General features: G+C 38.1%; 2 protein-coding genes across 3 annotated transcripts in view; both read left to right on the forward strand.

Annotated features, from left to right (window-relative positions):
• Positions 1 to 13,787, forward strand: part of LOC138311200 (uro-adherence factor A-like) — a 58,610-nt gene extending 44,823 nt beyond the window's left edge. For both annotated transcript variants that reach the window (XM_069252682.1, XM_069252681.1), the window contains exon 3: positions 5,921 to 13,787. In XM_069252682.1, the coding sequence (XP_069108783.1) occupies positions 5,921 to 11,296 (5,376 nt within the window). In that variant the 3' untranslated portion in view covers positions 11,297 to 13,787. The remainder of the gene's footprint in view (positions 1 to 5,920) is intronic.
• Positions 13,788 to 20,500: 6,713 nt separating this feature from the next.
• Positions 20,501 to 22,139, forward strand: part of LOC138310960 (serine-rich adhesin for platelets-like) — a 159,080-nt gene continuing 157,441 nt past the window's right edge. Inside the window, exons 1-2 of the mRNA XM_069252328.1 lie at positions 20,501 to 20,632; positions 21,207 to 21,398. Coding sequence (XP_069108429.1) covers positions 21,333 to 21,398 — 66 coding nt within the window. The 5' untranslated portion in view covers positions 20,501 to 20,632; positions 21,207 to 21,332. The remainder of the gene's footprint in view (positions 20,633 to 21,206; positions 21,399 to 22,139) is intronic.

The following is a 22,139-nucleotide window of genomic DNA, read 5'->3' on the forward strand; positions in this document are numbered from 1 at the left end:
TATTAGCTCAGTTAACTTTGACACATTACTTTAACATACATTAAATATTAGCTCGGTTATAACTTTGACACATTTCTTTAAATTACATTAAATATTAGCTCAGTTAACTTTGACACATTACTTTAACATACATTAAATATTAGCTCAGTTAACTTTGACACATTACTTTAACATACATTAAATATTAGCTCAGTTAACTTTGACACATTACTTTAACATACATTAAATATTAGCTCAGTTAAGTTTGACACATTACTTTAACATACATTAAATATTAGCTCAGTTAACTTTGACACATTACTTTAACATACATTAAATATTAGCTCAGTTAACTTTGACACATTACTTTAACATACATTAAATATTAGCTCAGTTAACTTTGACACATTACTTTAACATACATTAAATATTAGCTCAGTTAACTTTGACACATTACTTTAACATACATTAAATATTAGCTCAGTTAACTTTGACACATTACTTTAACATACATTAAATATTAGCTCAGTTAACTTTGACACATTACTTTAACATACATTAAATATTAGCTCAGTTAACTTTGACACATTACTTTAACATACATTAAATATTATCTCAGTTAACATTTGACACATTACTTTAACATACATTAAATATTAGCTCAGTTAACTTTGACACATTACTTTAACATACATTAAATATTACTTCAGTTAACTTTGACACATTACTTTAACATACATTAAATATTAGCTCAGTTAACTTTGACACATTACTTTAACATACATTAAATATTAGCTCAGTTAACTTTGACACATTACTTTAACATACATTAAATATTAGCTCAGTTAACTTTGACACATTACTTTAACATACATTAAATATTAGCTCAGTTAACTTTGACACATTACTTTAACATACATTAAATATTAGCTCAGTTAAGTTTGACACATTACTTTAACATACATTAAATATTAGCTCAGTTAACTTTGACACATTACTTTAACATACATTAAATATTAGCTCAGTTAACTTTGACACATTACTTTAACATACATTAAATATTAGCTCAGTTAACTTTGACACATTACTTTAACATACATTAAATATTAGCTCAGTTAACTTTGACACATTACTTTAACATACATTAAATTTATCTCAGTTAACTTTGACACATTACTTTAACATACATTAAATATTAGCTCAGGTTTAACTTTGACACATTACTTTAAGTTTGATACATTAAATATTAAGCTCTAAGTTAACTTTGACACATTACAGGTTTTTAACATACATTAAACAGGTTTGACTTAGTTATAGACAGGTGGTTAACTTTGACACATATAGACAGGTGGTCATCTAAGCAGGTTTGACTGTAGTTATAGACAGGTGGTCTCTAAGACAGGTTTGACTGTAGTTATAGACAGGTGGTCTCTAAGACAGGTTTGACTGTAGTTATAGACAGGTGGTCTCTAAGACAGGTTTGACTGTAGTTATAGACAGGTGGTCTCTAAGGCAGGTTTGACTGTAGTTATAGACAGGTGGTCTCTAAGGCAGGTTTGACTGTAGTTATAGACAGGTGGTCTCTAAGACACAGGTTTGACTGTAGTTATAGACAGGTGGTCTCTAAGGCAGGTTTGACTGTAGTTATAGACAGGTGGTCTCTAAGACAGGTTTGACTGTAGTTTGAATAGACAGGTGGTCTCTAAGGCAGTTTGACTGTAGTTATAGACAGTGGTCTCTAAGACAGGTTTGACTGTAGTTATAGACAGGTGGTCTCTAAGACAGGTTTTGACTGTAGTTATAGACAGGTGGTCTCTAGACAGGTTTGACTGTAGTTATAGACAGGTGGTCTCTAAGACGGGTTTGACTGTAGTTATAGACAGGTGGTCTCTAAGGCAGGTTTGACTGTAGTTATAGACAGGTGGTCTCTAAGACAGGTTTGACTGTAGTTATAGACAGGTGGTCTCTAAGGCAGGTTTGACTGTAGTTATAGACAGGTGGTCTCTAAGACAGGTTTGACTGTAGTTATAGACAGGTGGTCTCTAAGACAGGTTTGACTGTAGTTATAGACAGGTGGTCTCTAAGGCAGGTTTGACTGTAGTTATAGACAGGTGGTCTCTAAGACAGGTTTGACTGTAGTTATAGACAGGTGGTCTCTAAGACAGGTTTGACTGTAGTTATAGACAGGTGGTCTCTAAGACAGGTTTGACTGTAGTTATAGACAGGTGGTCTCTAAGACAGGTTTGACTGTAGTTATAGACAGGTGGTCTCTAAGACAGGTTTGACTGTAGTTATAGACAGGTGGTCTCTAAGACAGGTTTGACTGTAGTTATAGACAGGTGGTCTCTAAGACAGGTTTGACTGTAGTTATAGACAGGTGGTCTCTAAGGCAGGTTTGACTGTTGTTATAGACAGGTGGTCTCTAAGACAGGTTTGACTGTAGTTATAGACAGGTGGTCTCTAAGACAGGTTTGACTGTAGTTATAGACAGGTGGTCTCTAAGACAGGTTTGACTGTAGTTATAGACAGGTGGTCTCTAAGACAGGTTTGACTGTAGTTATAGACAGGTGGTCTCTAAGACAGGTTTGACTGTAGTTATAGACAGGTGGTCTCTAAGGCAGGTTTGACTGTAGTTATAGACAGGTGGTCTCTAAGACAGGTTTGACTGTAGTTATAGACAGGTGGTCTCTAAGACAGGTTTGACTGTAGTTATAGACAGGTGGTCTCTAAGACAGGTTTGACTGTAGTTATAGACAGGTGGTCTCTAAGACAGGTTTGACTGTAGTTATAGACAGGTGGTCTCTAAGGCAGGTTTGACTGTAGTTATAGACAGGTGGTCTCTAAGACAGGTTTGACTGTAGTTATAGACAGGTGGTCTCTAAGACAGGTTTGACTGTAGTTATAGACAGGTGGTCTCTAAGGCAGGTTTGACTGTAGTTATAGACAGGTGGTCTCTAAGACAGGTTTGACTGTAGTTATAGACAGGTGGTCTCTAAGACAGGTTTGACTGTAGTTATAGACAGGTGGTCTCTAAGACAGGTTTGACTGTAGTTATAGACAGGTGGTCTCTAAGACAGGATTGTCTGTAGTTATAGACAGGTGGTCTCTAAGACAGGATTGTCTGTAGTTATAGACAGGTGGTCTCTAAGACAGGATTGTCTGTAGTTATAGACAGGTGGTCTCTAAGACAGGATTGTCTGTAGTTATAGACAGGTGGTCTCTAAGACAGGATTGTCTGTAGTTATAGACAGGTGGTCTCTAAGACAGGATTGACTGTAGTTATAGACAGGTGGTCTCTAAGACAGGATTGTCTGTAGTTATAGACAGGTGGTCTCTAAGACAGGATTGTCTGTAGTTATAGACAGGTGGTCTCTAAGGCAGGTTTGACTGTAGTTATAGACAGGTGGTCTCTAAGACAGGTTTGACTGTAGTTATAGACAGGTGGTCTCTAAGACAGGATTGTCTGTAGTTATAGACAGGTGGTCTCTAAGACAGGATTGACTGTAGTTATAGACAGGTGGTCTCTAAGACAGGATTGTCTGTAATATTAGACAGGTGGTCTCTAAGGCAGGTTTGTCTGTAGTTATAGACAGGTGGTCTCTAAGACAGGTTTGACTGTAGTTATAGACAGGTGGTCTCTAAGACAGGTTTGTCTGTAGTTATAGACAGGTGGTCTCTAAGACAGGTTTGACTGTAGTTATAGACAGGTTGTCTCTAAGACAGGTTTGACTGTAGTTATAGACAGGTGGTCTCTAAGACAGGTTTGACTGTAGTTATAGACAGGTGGTCTCTAAGACAGGTTTGACTGTAGTTATAGACAGGTGGTCTCTAAGACAGGTTTGACTGTAGTTATAGACAGGTGGTCTCTAAGGCAGGTTTGACTGTAGTTATAGACAGGTGGTCTCTAAGGCAGGTTTGACTGTAGTTATAGACAGGTGGTCTCTAAGACAGGTTTGACTGTAGTTATAGACAGGTGGTCTCTAAGACAGGTTTGACTGTAGTTATAGACAGGTGGTCTCTAAGCAGGTTTGACTGTAGTTATAGACAGGTGGTCTCTAAGACAGGTTTGACTGTAGTTATAGAGACAGGTGGTCTCTAAGGCAGGTTTGACTGTAGTTATAGACAGGTGGTCTCTAAGGCAGGTTTGACTGTAGTTATAGACAGGTGGTCTCTAAGGCAGGTTTGACTGTAGTTATAGACAGGTGGTCTCTAAGGCAGGTTTGACTGTAGTTATAGACAGGTGGTCTCTAAGACAGGGTTGACTGTAGTTATAGACAGGTGGTATCTAAGACAGGTTTGACTGTAGTTATAGACAGGTGGTCTCTAAGGCAGGTTTGACTGTAGTTATAGACAGGTGGTCTCTAAGGCAGGTTTGACTGTAGTTATAGACAGGTGGTCTCTAAGACAGGTTTGACTGTAGTTATAGACAGGTGGTCTCTAAGGCAGGTTTGACTGTAGTTATAGACAGGTGGTCTCTAAGGCAGGTTTGACTGTAGTTATAGACAGGTGGTCTCTAAGGCAGGTTTGACTGTAGTTATAGACAGGTGGTCTCTAAGGCAGGTTTGACTAGTTATAGACAGGTGGTCTCTAAGGCAGGTTTGACTGTAGTTATAGACAGGTGGTCTCTAAGGCAGGTTTGACTGTAGTTATAGACAGGTGGTCTCTAAGACAGGTTTGACTGTAGTTATAGACAGGTGGTCTCTAAGACAGGTTTGACTGTAGTTATAGACAGGTGGTCTCTAAGGCAGGTTTGACTGTAGTTATAGACAGGTGGTCTCTAAGGCAGGTTTGACTGTAGTTATAGACAGGTGGTCTCTAAGGCAGGTTTGACTGTAGTTATAGACAGGTGGTCTCTAAGACAGGTTTGACTGTAGTTATAGACAGGTGGTCTCTAAGACAGGTTTGACTGTAGTTATAGACAGGTGGTCTCTAAGGCAGGTTTGACTGTAGTTATAGACAGGTGGTCTCTAAGACAGGTTTGACTGTAGTTATAGACAGGTGGTCTCTAAGACAGGTTTGACTGTAGTTATAGACAGGTGGTCTCTAAGACAGGTTTGACTGTAGTTATAGACAGGTGGTCTCTAAGGCAGGTTTGACTGTAGTTATAGACAGGTGGTCTCTAAGGCAGGTTTGACTGTAGTTATAGACAGGTGGTCTCTAAGGCAGGTTTGACTGTAGTTATAGACAGGTGGTCTCTAAGACAGGTTTGACTGTAGTTATAGACAGGTGGTCTCTAAGGCAGGTTTGACTGTAGTTATAGACAGGTGGTCTCTAAGGCAGGTTTGACTGTAGTTATAGACAGGTGGTCTCTAAGGCAGGTTTGACTGTAGTTATAGACAGGTGGTCTCTAAGACAGGTTTGACTGTAGTTATAGACAGGTGGTCTCTAAGACAGGTTTGACTGTAGTTATAGACAGGTGGTCTCTAAGACAGGTTTGACTGTAGTTATAGACAGGTGGTCTCTAAGACAGGTTTGACTGTAGTTATAGACAGGTGGTCTCTAAGACAGGTTTGACTGTAGTTATAGACAGGTGGTCTCTAAGGCAGGTTTGACAGTAGTTATAGACAGGTGGTCTCTTAGGCAGGTTTGACTGTAGGTATAGACAGATGGTCTTAAAGACATGTTTGACTGTAGTTATTGACAGGTGTTCTCTAAAGCAGGTTTTACTAGTTATAGGCAGGTGGTCTCTGAGACAGGTTTGGCTGTAAACATTTGGTCTCTAAGTCATGTTTAACAAATTTCGCTAGTTATAGAAAGATGATCTTAAACGTATGGCAAAGTTTGATGTTAGATTAAGACTAACAACCTGCAAGAAAAATTTTAACTTTAGGCTTTACATAAAAAATATCTCCACAGAGACAGAAGTTTTAGTGGTTATTGAAATATTGTAAGGATAGCTATTGAATTCAGTGTCGTTTATTTCTTGTATCTATTATTTCAGATCAGTGCTCCAGTCTTACAGAGAATACCACAGGAGGCTGCAGAGAATGGATCATCTTCGTCTGAACAAATCACCTTGAGACCGATCGGACCAGGACAAACAAATTTGAACTTTGAAAATTTACGAAAAATGGAAATTGAAAATAACCGTGCTAATACCCAACTTGATGTGTCACGGAACAACAGTAATATCAATGTTAAGGAAAGTTACCATGGTTACGTGCATTCTGGGCGTGATGGACAAGGCCGTGTCAATCAAAGACAGGGATACAAGAAAATACCGAAACAAGATAGTGACTTCTTCGGTGGAAACGTGATTCAGAAAAGTGATGAAATTCCAAAGGTTTCCCTTCAGCGAAGTGAATCTTACGGATCAGGTGATACAAGTGGTAAACGACATCGAAATTTGCCACAAGAAGGAGTGACTCGTTACTCAACGACTATTAATCAGTTTAGTTCTAACAATCCACAACACATTGAGCGTGTTAAAGGGAAAGTGGGGAGTGACACAGAGAGAAGTTTCACGGAGCTTAATTCCAGTCGACCAATGGTTCTAAAGAAAGCAATCGACAGGGTGGATAATAAAAGGAAATCGAACAGTGACGACGATTCTTTGGACGAACTTATTGAATCAAATATTCAGTATTTGGAGAGTGAAATAGAAAGTGGACGCTTGCAGATGCCTCAATCTTCTTCAGTACAGAACCAACAAACTTTTAAAGAGGCTACAAAAACATTGGGTTCCGATGAATCCAGCAAACCTGCGTCTCATCCTTTAGAAAATTTGCCACGGTCAGCTGTTCCAAGTTCATCATTTCAAAATGAAATGAAATTGAGGCTTCAGATTCCTTCCGCAACCAGTTCCCCTCGCCCTGTCATACGGTCTGTCAAGCCTCCCGTTGCTAGTGATGGCAGCGGAAGTTGTTCTAGTCTAAGTCAGTATGACGCTTTATCAAACACGCCCTCTGGGTCTACATCGCCATCTCCTTCTCGTAGTATGTACACTCATGTATTCCAGAACACTGTGCCAAAGGTTGAACGCCGCTACCAGTCCGCGGCACATAGCCCTTATCTTCAGCGCCGACCTAACGAGCTTACGGAAATGGAAGATCTTTCAAAGTCAGATAGTCAGTTAAATTCGGCAGAGTTTCCAATTGGTTATGCACCTCAGTATCTCAACCCTCAACAACAAGTGTATATGCGACATGCTAATTCATCATCAGCCTTAACACAGTACGATAATTGTGAAGAAAATCAAAATTCAATAAAAAATCTTTCCTTACCTGTTATAGAACAAGGAATGTTCTCAGACGTGGAATACGACATAGAAGTCTCGGAAAGGGTTAAAAAATGGGAGAAGGTCATGAACAAGAAAAAACCTACTGATGATTCCAAGACCCCTTTGTCACTCTCAACGATTTTAGAATCGGAAGGTGGTATCTCGGATGCATGGCTTCAACAAGCTATGATGATGCAAGAACTCGACCATATTCAGGAGAAGTCTGCATCTTTGCCAAAGAAGATGCAAACACCTCCTAGTAGAGCCGTGTCGTCAGTTACAGTAACCGTGACCAAATCTACATCACATATAGCGCCAGCCCCAAATCCCAAACCTCAGTTTCTGCAGCAAATGCAACAGCAACGACAGAAGCAACTGCAAGAACAACAGGCACAGCAGCAGCGACAACAGAAACTTCAATACGAACAGCAACTTCAGCAGCAGTATGAGCAATCAAAACAACAGCAAAATATTCAACAGCAAACGCAACACCAACAATCATATCCGTACCAGCCGCAAGAATACACCTCTGTAGACCCAAAAGTTATATCAACAGAAACTAATTCTCATCGTGTGTTCCGTTTAGTAAAGGAGCCAGGTGGCGCTGTAGTAACTCAAGCGAGTGACGTCACATATTCCCAAAGTCCATATCCTTTCAAAAGTAATACGTGCGCCACACGGAAATCAAATTCTCAAAGGGAGGAGTCGAAGAGGGCAAGACGAGCAATATCTGAAGAACAGCTTGAAAAATCGGAAACAGCAGTTACATTCAACAAAGCATGGCCACCGCGTAGGAACAAGTCCTTTTCTGAAGAGCAGAAGCAAGCACGACTTTCCAAATATGAGGAGGAATTGTCAGAGCTTCAGGAGTTGAAGCAAGACAGTGTAAAGGATTTGAGAAAGCGCTTTGATTCTGATGCAAGTGGAAATGAAGGAACTGATACTTACGAAGAAGCACTTTCCGCTACAAGAACACCTATCGTTCATAGGAAACAATTCGCATACCCTGTAGAACAAGTGGTACCTGATAACCAAATGCTGGAAGAGAAGACTGTAACTAGAGTGGGTCGTCAGGAAACTAAACGACCTAGTGATCTAAAGAACATTACTCCGAATTTATCAGATAATGTTAAAGAGAAAGAGGTATGGTCACCGCACCTTGAAAGTTCCAAAGGACTTGTAAGTATAGAGCGAGTCAAAGCTAGAACCCTACAAACCATCCCATTCTCGGAGGATCCCTTCTGGAAGCAGATAGAAGAAATGACCAGCTTTGACCAACTTATGAAGTCTGGACAGGTTATTGACGAATCTGAAGTGTCGCGGCCTGTAGAATCTATCGCTTATATCAAGCAAAACCCTGACGAAGAGATGTTATGTACTTCTTATGCACAGGTAGTAAGCACGAATAGTACAACTATATTTTGTCAGTCGCCCAGTAGTTTATCCGTACCACCAACACGAGCAAAGTCATTCAGCACGCCTGAGATACAACCACTGAAGCTTGGGGCTGCCCCAGTCATAAAGAGCAGTGTGGCAGCTTTAGACGAAGTGCTGGAGGACATTCGATCGTCACTTAAACGTAAGCCTGCTTCAACTTATGGAACAACCAGATCCGCTCCCGTGGAGAAAGAGTCGCCGTTCTTTTCTCCCTTACGATCACCAGTTATACAACCAGTTCAACAATCTCCCATTGCAAACATACCTGGTTACCAGCCTGTTGCGAGTAGTATGGCGCGAACAGTTATTCATAACCAGCAACCAATGGCTGCGGGAGTCCAGAGCATCGCTCACAGTGTTCCTACACATCAAACACAGCGACTGACTGAATTACAGAATCAATTAGGTGTCGCCAAGCAACAACAGGCGCAACCAGTTACTGTCAGTGTGTCCCAACAGCAGCAACAGCCTGGCGCACAAGCCATGCACTTCATTCCTGAATATTCAGCGGACCCTTTCATTATCAACGGTAACTACCAACTTGATCCAATGATCTTAAAGGAAAAGTTACTGGACACCGGGTTGGCCGAACTCTCTGATAGCGGAAGTTCTCTTAAAGGAGTCACATCTGGAAGTACAACTGTTACTCCTAAACCTGTAGCAACACAAAGACGATCAAGCAATGACGCGGAAAAACAGGTTCTACAAACAGTGGAGGATTTGAAAAACTTGGCCAGAGATGTAGAACACCGGTTGAGTCTTATTCGGAGCAGGATTGAATGTAGTGATGAGAACAGACTTGACTCGATTTTAAGTGCTCTGAGAAACTTTGCTCCATCTGTCGAACCAGCAGTGGTTCATCAGCCTAGAGTTCAACTAACAAGTGAATACCACTCTAGAAAAACCAAACTTCAAGAAGCATTGTCAGAGCTTGACAAGATATATAAGAATTTGAATGTTGAGCAGCCTCGATCCGTTACCACTACTGTCACCACTGAGACGAAAGGCAACACGATACCACGTCAGTCCAGTACCCATGTTGAGTATCGACCACAGATAAAAAAACGGAACAAATCCGATTCGGATTTCATGGCTAATTATTCTGAGGAGTCTATAGCGGAGGTTGAACGCGAAACTCAAAGAGAATTCGAGGATATTACCCAGGCATTTCAAAATCTGTTGGCTGAGGTGGATCGTGAAACTGATCAGGAATTAGGTGAGCCATCCACTCCTACGCAAACAGACCCGCAATCACACGCGCAGGAAATAGAGGCCACCATCGAATCATTCCTTCAGGAATATCGCGATTCGGGGAAAATGTCGGGAGGGCAAAGCGCAAGTTTCAACAAAGCAATCGAAGGGTTGACTGCAAAAGAAGTTGGTATCCCAAATAGATGTAGAGACATTCAGAAATCAGAGGTATTCACAACATCATCAGGCCCTTTCTCGGTTCTTGTTGGTATCAATGGGAATGGAAAGAAAAGTGGTAAAAGCAACATGAAGCCTAAGTCAAAGCCTCCAACTTCCTCTGCCCTTATTAGAACTAGCCCTCCTCAGCCTGCGTGGCATAATAACCCAATGCATACATCGTCAGTACAAACAAGTACCGAAGAACAGGGACTCGGTGATGACATCGCCGACGTCAACCTGGATGAAGTATTCAAGTCCGTATTGGAGGACGTGTCTGATGACTCTAGTGATCACAGTTTTGAGGAAGTCAAGATGGTACCGCGAAGGGGGAAGCGACATATGATGCACAGGAAATCTATGCCCGCGGAAATGTTTAAAAGAAGCATTGAAACTAAGACAATTGAGACACAGACGGATACTCCAAGCGTTGAACCGAAAAAGGATCTCGTCAAGTCTAGGAAAATGGAGCTTATGAGAGAAGATTCGCTCTCCAGTGAGAGCTCTCTGGACGCTAGAGGTCCTCAGAAGAAGAAGATTGCAAGGAATATTGCGATGATGATGGAGATTTTCAGCTCCAGTGAGGACGAGCGCCGTAGGACCTTGACACATTCTCATAGTGCTCCAGACTTACGTGAACTATTTGATGGAGACAGAATGTTTTCTCGGCAGAACAGCAGTAACTTACCCGGGAAAATCCAGACTCCGAAAATGGTGAAACAGCGTTACGAAGCTAGAGCGAGAAAGAAGGCGGCTCAGATCTACACACGTGAAACTAGTATGGAGGAGAGGACCGATGACTTCGCTTGGACATCAGCTACGTCTGATGACGGCTCACAAATGTCACAGGGCTCTAAACCTCCACTTCATCCTAAACGTAAACAGAAATCATCGAGTCCAGATCGCTCCATATTAGACAGCAAGTCAGGCAGCCGAAAAGGATCGCTGAATGATTGTGAAAGCCTCAAATCAGAAGTGGTTCTGCGGAAAAAGAAGAGACGTACGAATTCTACAAACTCACAAGACGAACAAGAACGGCCCCACAGTTTCCACGAACTAGTGGCTATGTTTGAGACTAACCCAGATCGATTAAGGAGGCTAGAGAATTCACTGAGGAGGTGCGCCTCAGCCGATATGGTCTTTATGGAGACAGTGATGCGGAAGTCCTACCACTCAGAACCTGACCTCAGAGATAGTGTCTCCGCCGACTTTCAAAGTGCTAAACTGTTCCTGGAAATACAAGTCAAATCATAAATATAGATGAATCCTTTTTTATCTCGAATAATGTTGAATTCGTAGTATCGAGGTAACGAAGTTGGACTTAACTTATGCAATATTGTTAAAATAGCTAGTACAACTACATATATATCAAAGCTTTAAAATAATTTATATACACGGCTTCTTCTGGCAAATAAGGTAAATACACAAATTGAATACATTTGTATATATAGATTTGATTATAGCAACAAGTTATTATTTTTAGGATATTTTACTGACAATGTTTTGGTACAACTGTACATTGCTTGTTGGATTAATTGGGTACAGTAATTCATTTTAAAAGTCTCACTATATGTTAACCAGCGGTCGTTAAAGACAGGTTTGACTTTCTCTCTTGTAGTCTCATTGTGTTATAACAAACAGTCGTTAAAGACAGGTTCTATAGGCTGTAATCACCTGCAGTCGCACTGGTGCGAGTCCAATTTCAAAATATAAGATTTGTAACCGATTTATTTTACTATACACTGTATATGTAGAAATAATATTGGTTAAACGTCTCATCGATTTGTACTTATATATAGTTAAACTCCCATATAGATATGATATCACTACATATATAAGAATGCTTAAAACTATTTATTTATCACTGTAAATTAAGTAATGTTGAATTATTGTAAATAATGGTCGTTCTATGGTAATCAGCATCAACCATGAGTTGGTTGTCGTGTAATCAAATTATCAGTATAAGTCCGTCCGAAAACACTTTTGTTATCATTTTTCGCGGATATAGGGAAATATTTCGTTATATTTACTTGGTGTGGTCAAACAAGAGGGAAACATTTTCTACGAAACGTATCACATGATGATTCTGACGGTCTGTGCCTTAGGTATCACGTGAGTTGATGATGGTTTGTGCCTTACGTGTCACGTGAGTTGATGATGGTTTGTGTCTTACGTATCACGTGAGTTGATGATGGTTTGTGCCTTACGTATCACGTGAGCTGATGATGGTTTGTGCCTTACGTAACACGTGAGCTGATGACGGTTTGTGCTTTACGTGTCACGTGTGCTGATGATGGTTTGTGCCTTTGAAAGATGCTTCTCCTGAGTCGAGGAGAAACAAGATGATAACGGTTCTCGTGCGGAAACTAAATGCTGTATTTGTAAATAATCTATATATAGACAGCTTAAGTGATTTGCTTTCCGCTAAATTTTCAACATTTGTATACTGTGTATATAAGGACCTAAAGCAAAATGCAAAATTTCGAATGAGATTTTAAAAAACGAGTGGATGAAGATGTCCTTTTCAATGTTTGGTTACACAAATAAGATTTGAGACAACTATCATAAAGTTTCATATGAAATGGGTACAATTTTAGATTTTCAAATAAAAAATGTGTTTTATTGATTTTGCTTCCAAATTGTGGTGCAGTAGTTTTGTTTTCATCTTTTTTTCATTGTTATGTAGTTAAAATAATGCCATATTACATCTGTGAATTGCACAACAGGCTGAAACGTGATACGTTTATGTGCCGTGTATAATCGCAAAATCAACATTGCGGTTACATTATGTGAATCCGGAAAGCGCTATTGTTTGCGCAAAAACGAGTATTTTAACGTTAAGACAGATCGTCTTTCCATATTTTAATCTGTTTTCTTTTATGTATATATAGAATATTATTTAATCTTTGTAAGAAAGTATTTATAAATTATATGTATGATGGAGAATGCATGAGATTATTGGATGACATTATATAGGCAACATGTGGTATTTGCAATAAATTGATCATAGTGCCAAGCCTTCAATGTAGAGGATATTTGTTACGGTAAGTCCACTTTATCTGTTTGGAATGGATTTCTAACCTAATTTCTACACACTTTAAGATAATAACTTAATCAAACTTAAACTATCATAAGTTTTCACTGATTCAACCATGATTTTTTGTTCGAAAAAGCGATGCCTTTTAACTTGACAAAGTAAGATATCTTTCAGTTGTTTCAAAATTTAATCTGTAATTTTTTTAACAGTTTTGAAAATCTGCATGAAACCACAGATTCTTAATTATATTATATTTTGATAAAAACCAAGCACAATGTATAGCATAGAAAGATACAGTTAGGAAGCAAATAAGATTCAATGATATGTATGCTAGCTTTGAAATCAGGATTGTCCGATTGGATGTTTCTACTGGACTACAGTTGTTTAAGAGGGACATTTTTGTACATAGTCTCGTATTAAACAGTATTATAACTATGTTATTATATAAATTAGTAATTTACTCCCAATCAGCCTATAGTTTTAATGAGAATCCTTTTAATTATATTGATGATTTTGATAGAAGTTTTACTCTATTTTTTATTAATGATTCAGATGAATGATTGCGATAATTCACTTTTATTTGTCATTTTTTATCATCGTAACAATTTGTCTGAAACTATTGTGCCAATTTGAAGCGCACTGAGTATAACATTTTTTCCTTGGAGATAAATGAAATTAATTTATTTGTTCCTTTGTATTATCATAAAATTATGTGCCAAACAAAACTGCATTGGTTGTGTCGCTATCTGTCTCAATATTAAGACAAGCGATTTTCGATTGCCATTTTTTTCGTTGTTTGTTCAATGTAGTATTTCGTCTAAAAATGTGCCAAAGAAACTTCAATGCATGTGAAGACTGATTTTGTCTGCGGCCACAGACATAATGTGCATGTATACAACTATGACTATGAAAAGGCTATTTCAAAATGAATTTTCGTATACATATATATATATCATACCAAATATATATTAAAGTCAATACGAAATAAATATAGTGTTTAGTTTTTGTTTCTACTTATGCATTACTAGTATTTTAATACTCAGTATTTTCAAATTACCTTTCGTCCGTGGCTTGGTCACCTTCCTTCGTCTGTATGATCTTTGGATATCACTACTTCCCAAACTTTTTATGGAGAGTTATATTTCGATATTTAGTGGTTTATTCATTTGTGCAGTCGTACCAATACTAGACATATTTATCAAGAATTCTGACATCATTCCCACTCTGTAACTCATAAAAATGTGTTTAACGCCACAGTACTTTCAGTACTTTGATTATCATCAATTGGTCTGGAGATAAAATTATAATACGCTGCACGTCCTGACTGCAGCCACGTCACGTTCTTCGACAATCTATCTCGCTCAGTCAGTGTCGTTCAACCGCTGTGATATTTGCTGTAGCTCACATAAATGTGCTTCTTATTGGAAACAAAAACCAAACGACTGATTTCACATTGCAAAGATGCTCAATTAAATAATTATGTACCCCAAACGAAGTGGGGGGACATATTGTTTTTGCTCCGTTTCTTATTATTATTATTATTACAAGCTAACCGATATTTACATAATATATAATTTTCAGTCATGTGGACATGACGTACATAGGAATTATTTTACATAATGAATAATTTGCGTGCCCCTGTGCTTGGGCTGAGGTGACCAATATTACATTTAAGGGTCCCGGAATAGCAGTTGAGATGGGTTGTTTTTATCTTGTACATACGTTCCTTCCATATATTCATAATTCTAAATACTACTGTCGAAAACAGATATATCTGGATCAAATTATCGATGAAAAGTTACATAATACATATGTATAAGACCACGATCAAGTGTATTGTGGGTAGAGATAGGCCTAGGACGTCTCCTTGCAGGCGGTATATGGAATTTTCAAATTATTATTTGCCTAGATGAAATAAATGATTTGTTTTAATGTCCAGGAGACAGGAGTCATCTCGTCTTTCCGTGTCAACACCAAAATAAAACTAACAGGCCTATTCAAGGACACGTCCTTGGCCTAGCTACTGTAAGATACTGACCATGTATATATCCGATGTAAATCCTCAGATATATAATTATTTATTTTAGTAATAGAGCTACATGTACATGTAGCCCTCGCCAGATATTGTGAATAGTTTGAATAGGCATGTTTGTATGATATATAAAAAAAAAAATGAAAAAAAATTGTGCCGCCGGTGGAGAATCGAAAGATCAGAAGATCTGCACGTTAACACTAAACCAGATTTCTGCTTTTTTATATACAGTGATTTTTTTTATAAGAAGCAGATAACATTGTTGTATGATAGAGTATTTCCTTATAGGAAAAATAAAAAATTGTAAATGTAATGTGCATGTAGCTGTTGTTTCAGCATGAAGAAAAGTGAAAAAAGGATAATAACACATTGATAACAAATCACAAAGTTTTTTGTTGTTCTTTAATATACCTGGTATACGATAATCTTTGTTATTTTATTGATTTTTTCTGATATGCTCGAACGTCGTTGAAGACACCCCCTGAGAGGAATGAGCTAGATTTCGCCGAGACGAAGCACACGCTCGTGTTACGTTGATACGGAGAAAACGACAGTTTTCATTTTATACCATGGAATATCAAAGTTATATTATGCATTGAGAAATTGTACAATACAATCTTTTTTAGATTATATCTTTCTACTGCGTATGCATCGTAAAATTCTACTAAGTTGCATGAAAAAAATCACGATAACTGCAGGTACAGGTATAGTAGGCCTAATGTTATACAATGCACAGTCGATGTCGAGAACAGATCCGATTTGATGCATTCAACTCAAATATAAAGAAATGAATGCTATAGCCGAAACCTTTTGGACTCAGAGATAGTCAAAGATCGCTTTTTTTAATGAATAAGAAGAAATAAACACGAAAAAATCACGATAGCTGCTCGCAACCCAGTGGTACCGCGGTTCATCGGTTTTTGACGGCGAAAGACCAAAATAGATTTTTTACACACAATGTCAAACATATTCAATTCAACTCATTAATTATATGTGTCAGAAGCATGTTAATGATGTTTTTTTGTGCAATATTTCATGAAATTCATCTACTAAACGAAGCCTTGTATCCACAAACGCTGTAAGATTTACATTGTAGCCTACGTATGCCTACTGTTTCTTTTTGTCAAAGTGACGTTTAAATAATGAAATGTTCCAAGATAAAGTAACACCATTATTTTAAACTATGTTAAGCTGTATATGAGTGCAAATTGTCACCATAATACCGCAAATGAGTGCTTATTCAATCCTTCAAAACGTCAGCTTGCAAGGTCGAATCACCCGGGCTCATAGAGGACTAAAAAGTGACGTCATTGGAATGTTCGGGATCAAATCGTCAAATTTAGAAATGGTAATCAGAATAAAGAAATTAATCATTTATTTACTCACATCGCAATATTTTCATATCGCAACTGTTACAGGAAATTCTTATTACCTGGTATCGAGTTCTATGCCTGATTAATCTCGATATTTAGTGTTGAAAATATCTGGTTTATTGATATTATTCCGCTACTTTTGTTGAGTTTGAATTCGCAAATTCGAAGGGCGTCAGAACGCTTGTTTTCAACCGGAATCAACACCGTAGTGATAAAGACCTTCCAAGTGGATTTTTTTCATCGACATAAAAAGTTGATTTTCTCAAAAAGTAAGAAAAATAAAATACATTAATTTTGCTGGAACACTAAAAAAAATCATTCTGATTTCGGAACAGTTGGAATCATGAAGATACCTCTAACAGTATTTTTATTATTATTAGTATATATTATGTAAGTAATTATTATTTTTATTTTTATTCTTATTTCTTCTGGTTTCTTCCGCCGCGCGGGTTTCCGCAGCTTTTCTCAGAAACTACTGGGCCGATTATCACGAAACTTCACATACATATTCATTAGGGTATGGGATTGTGCATAAAGGTTTTTTTTTCCCAACCGGAAGTCCAAGATGGCCGCCAGGGCCCATTTCCTGTTTTCAGGTTTCGGTCTCCGATCTTGCTGAAAATTGGTCTATGGGGGTTTTAAGGGATGGCGAACATCATGAAAACATTTTCGTGAAGATTTTTGGTATTCCAAGATGGCTGCTGGCCAACTTCCTGTTTTCAGGTTTCGGTCTCCGATCTCAAAGAAAATTGGTATATAGGGGTTTTAAGGGATGGCAAACAACATGCAAAGGTTTTCGTAAAGATTTTAGTATTCCAAGATGGCCGCTGGCCCACTTCCTGTTTTCAGGTTTCGGTCTTCTATCTCAATGAAAATTGGTATATAGGGGTTTTAAGGGATGGCGAACAACATGCAAAGGTTTTCGTAAAGATTTTGGTATTCCAAGATGGCCGCTGGCCAACTTCCTGTTTTCAGGTTTCGATCTCCGATCTCGCTGAAAATTGGTCTATGGGGGTTTTAAGTGATGGCGAACATCATGAAAACATTTTCGTGAAGATTTTTGGTATTCCAAGATGGCTGCTGGCCCACTTCCTGTTTTCAGGTTTCGGTCTCCGATCTCAAAGAAAATTGGTATGTAGGGGTTTTAAGGGATTGCAAACAACATGCAAACATTTTCGTAAAGATTTAAGTATTCCAAGATGGCTGCTGGCCCACTTCCTGTTTTCAGGTTTCGGTTTTCTATCTCAATGAAAATTGGTATATAGGGGTTTTAAGGGATGGCGAACAACATGCAAAGGTTTTCGTAAAGATTTTGCTATTCCAAGATGGCCGCTGGCTTATTTCCTGTTCTTAAGATTTCGATCTCCGATCTCCATGAAATTTGGTCTACAGGAGGTTTTAAGGGATGGCGAACAACATAAAAACATTTTCCGTAAAGATTTTTGGTATTCCAAGATGGCCGCTGGGCTCACTTCCTGTTTTTATATTTTGGTCTCTGATTTCAATAAAAATTAGTATATAGGGGTATTAAGGGATGCTTATCAATATGATGAAAATTTTAAAAGATTGTCGCTGGGCAAACTTCCTGTTTTCAAATTTTCGTCAGCATTTCATTGAAAATTGGTAAATGGGGGTTTTAACTTAAAATTTTAAGGGATGCCATACAGTCATGATTACTGCCAAATCAATTTCTCTGAAAATAGCCTGGTATTACCGTATTTTTGCGCATATAGTGCACACTTTTTTTTCAGATTTGTTGCAATTGGGGGTGCGTTTGGGGGACTATGTAATGGTGTCCATTACAATCAGTACTTGTTAATTTTTAATTTAATTTTAGAATACATAAATCCCGATTGTTTATGTTCGACACTTAAATCTAAACGTCCCAGTGCCCATACTTTGCTATCAAGGACGTATATGAGAAGGGTAAGTCACACTGGGTTTTGGCCAACTACAACCCGGGAGCTTTTGTGTTTGTGCACTGACTGTGACGTTTGGCGTTGACGTTGACGTTCCCTTTGATATCCGCCGGCGCAGCCTTTGATGTAGCTGGCGGGTGCGAGGGTTACCGTTTTACTTTCTGAATCGTGCTGTCATTTCTTGAGCTGTTGTATTTATTTTAACGAAAAATTAAGACATTTCTTCTAAATCTTCCGTCCTTAAAGCAAGACCTAAACGTTGTGAAATTTAATTAACTTTACATCGGTGTTTCGTTTGACTCGATAAGACAAGTATTTGTTGAGAAAAATGGTTTTTATTCCTGGTTCATAGGTGTCTAGCGTGGTGTTTAGTAGTGTAAAGAGACAGCGACGAATCCTTCTCACTTAAAGTCCTTGAAAACTATGAAAATACAAACGAAAATAAGATATGTTTGCAGATAATGAAAATTGAGCACAAGTATGTGGGAATTAATCTATAACTTCAATAGCAATACTTTATATGCATATCCTCGAGAGTGGTTACTATCACTGACGTTATATCCACTGCTGGAATATGTCGTAGCAAAACTAAAGGCAATGTCTAACACGAATAGAATCGAAAAACGGTACACTGGTTGACTGTGTGGCTTTGAAGTCGAGCATCGATATCTCTGTTTGATAATCATCTAAGAAACTCTCTGCAGGCCTGTGATCGGTCTGGTTTTTTCTCATAAACTGCTAAACATCAGTTTTACTATGAGATAGCCCAGGGGTGGATATATTGTAAGTGATAGTAAGCCCTGGAGTATCGAGGATAGTCCATGCAATAATCTGAAGGTATGTTTGAGTTACTCCCCTTTCATCACACATTAATAGCATTCCTACAGTGTACGATTAGTCCCTGTGACGACTTCTAATTCTAGTCAGCTAAAGTCGACTATATTATTAGGGTGTTTTTTTTCATTTTTTTTTCTAATATATAAGGGAAAAAAATGATAGTATAGGCAGGTTTAGCAGATTAGTCTAATTAGTATCCTATCTTTTGCTCGTAGACACACAAGATTCTTTATAGCATGTTTGACTGACGATACATTGCAAAAAAACAGTTACAATTTTACTTTGTCATAATTCACAACAAATCGGATACAAAAAAATTACATCCCGTCTGAAAAACGCTCCTTGACAAACGCTGTTTCTTCATAACGTGGTTCTTTTTTCATGAGATGTAGAGCGCAGTTGGTGCATGCGCTACAGCCTATTCTATAACCGTAAAATTCTTATTTTGTTCTTGGCGTTTTTCTTGCATCTCCTAAACACAGTGTCTCCTATCCGACTTTGTGAGTTTTCTCTGCGTACCTAAGTTTCTTCACACTTTAAGACTCCTCGCTCTATATCTGAGAAACAAACGTGATTTATACTACATGTTTATAGAACTTTTTTTTTCATTAAATATTGTTAACGTTATACTTAGTCGATGTTGTTGTAACCTGGTTACAGCCTTTATGTTTATATGAGTTTTATAATGTGAAACAGAGGACGCGTGCTCTCCTGGGACCTTTGGGTCTATCCTTAGGCGGTTTCACGAGACTTCTTACAGATATAGGTTTATTGTACAGACCAGTACAATCATTGGCACCGCTAATTTTATACCGGTATTTATTATCTTGAAGAAAATATATCAACATTTCATCTATTTGATATGTGTGATAACAACGACCAACAGTACATGATTACACAACAATAAATCTTATAAACAAAGTGTCTTTAGAGCAATAGGTATGGACTACCTCCCAGAAATACTTTGTCCGAGACAGACAGCACACCCGGTTACATCCCGCTAACGGCGGGTGGTTACCCCGTACACTTGTTAACCTGCACATGTGTGTTACCTTTGTATACACATAAAAGGGGATTTAGTTCACCGGGTCAGGGATTTATTTACATTCGCCATATATACCTACAATTGGGAATCGCTGATACACGTCTCTATGTATATATTACCGTCGAGCTGTGGGTACGTATACGTAGAGAGTGTTGAATGAAACTCGGTGTGAATTGTAATTGGGAGTATTTGAGAGTTCGCACATGTGTTAATGTATAATTCTCATTGGGCCTGTGTGTCCTTCACTATGACGTTGTTATAGACAGTGATGTTGTCGGGTAGGTCCACCCTGATCACACCGTAAGATAGAAGGATGACAGCTACGATCGGCTGGATAACATAACTTGGTAAGTTCGGATTTCAATGAAATTATTTTAATGAAGACATTCATGATTAATTAATGCTTTACATTTAGCTATAGATATCAAAACTTGGTAAGTTCGGATTTCAATGAAATTATTTTAACGACGACATTCATGATTACTTTTGATCTTTTCTTTTTTTTCTCATTTCTTTTATTGACTTTCATTTCTTTTCGAAAGTTTAAGAAAGCCATATGAATGAAATTGATATTTTTTTTATATTTTGTGGTTCATCATATATTCATATCTCCATTATTTTTTGTTTTCTATTCCATTTACACTAAATTAATGCCACACTTTTCCAACATCGACACGATTTTCAATACGATGAAGTATAGGTCGATTAGATGTAGATATTAAAATTAAACAGTAATGATAACTTGGTATACTATATATAGCGTATCTACGTAAGACTTCGGTTGATATGTGTTTTATCACCTGGTTATTTGTGATTAAAGTTTATATCAAAGTGTCCGAGAGATAGAGACGGTTATCGAGAGTTCCGATATCACCCTATCATAGATATCACGTTATGTGGAAATCATTTTTCTCCTTTCAGTCCTCGCGGCGAGACTCAGGAATGCCGAACTCAGCGGATAATTGTAAAAGTTTTGACATTTCGATATTTATAATCAGAGGGCGATATGCTTATTTGTGTGTACAGTGTCAGTTCTTTGGATAAAATATGAGTACAAAAACGGATTTATACCCATCTGAGAGGTTCTCGAGGATAAACAGTTGGTCGATGAAGGTAGGTTTATAATTTATAATGTTACCATCCTCATTATCTCACTTAAAACATTTTGTTTTCTGCATTAGCGACTGGTCAGTCATTTTTTTATTGGACATTATTTTGATGAAATGTTTCTAAAGTGTCTTGTCATGCTATACCTCGAACGTTGTTGGAGTACATTAGGGGATCCCCCCCCCCCCCCCCACACGGATGCTAAAGCCACATTCAGGTGCTGTAGACGTCGTTTACTGGTTTGTTTTCAATAGAACCAAAGATTGTGGATTGTGATTAATTAATATAACTAAATAGCAGATTTATGCTATATGTACATGTATGGATTAATAGCGCATGCTCATCATTGACCGCATTACGGTTTAGTTAAAGTGAATAGTCAGAAAAAGGAAGGCTAAAGTCGGTAAATATCCCTTTGAATAGTCAGAAAAAGGAAGGCTAAAGTCGGTAAATATCCCTTTGCATTTCTTATGAAATAGTAAAAAAAGAACTTTGCATCAAAATCATTCTGAATGCGAAGAAATTAATTTATATCAGACGTAATGACTTTTGGAAGGCCAATGAACACATTTAGACTGTTTTTTCTTTGAGCGGCTATTCACTTAAAAGTACGCCCTTATTTTTTGTTGTCTCCATAACATCAACTTTGGCGCCATCTCGTCAATTACGGGAAATGGGTGTTTGTACACACGTAATCAGTCTAATGGTTCAGGTCGTAATTGAGTGACCACGAGAGTTCGTGACAGT

Source organism: Argopecten irradians, chromosome 16, assembly GCF_041381155.1.
Source record: "Argopecten irradians isolate NY chromosome 16, Ai_NY, whole genome shotgun sequence".
In the NCBI taxonomy this organism is placed as follows: Eukaryota; Metazoa; Mollusca; class Bivalvia; order Pectinida; family Pectinidae; genus Argopecten; species Argopecten irradians.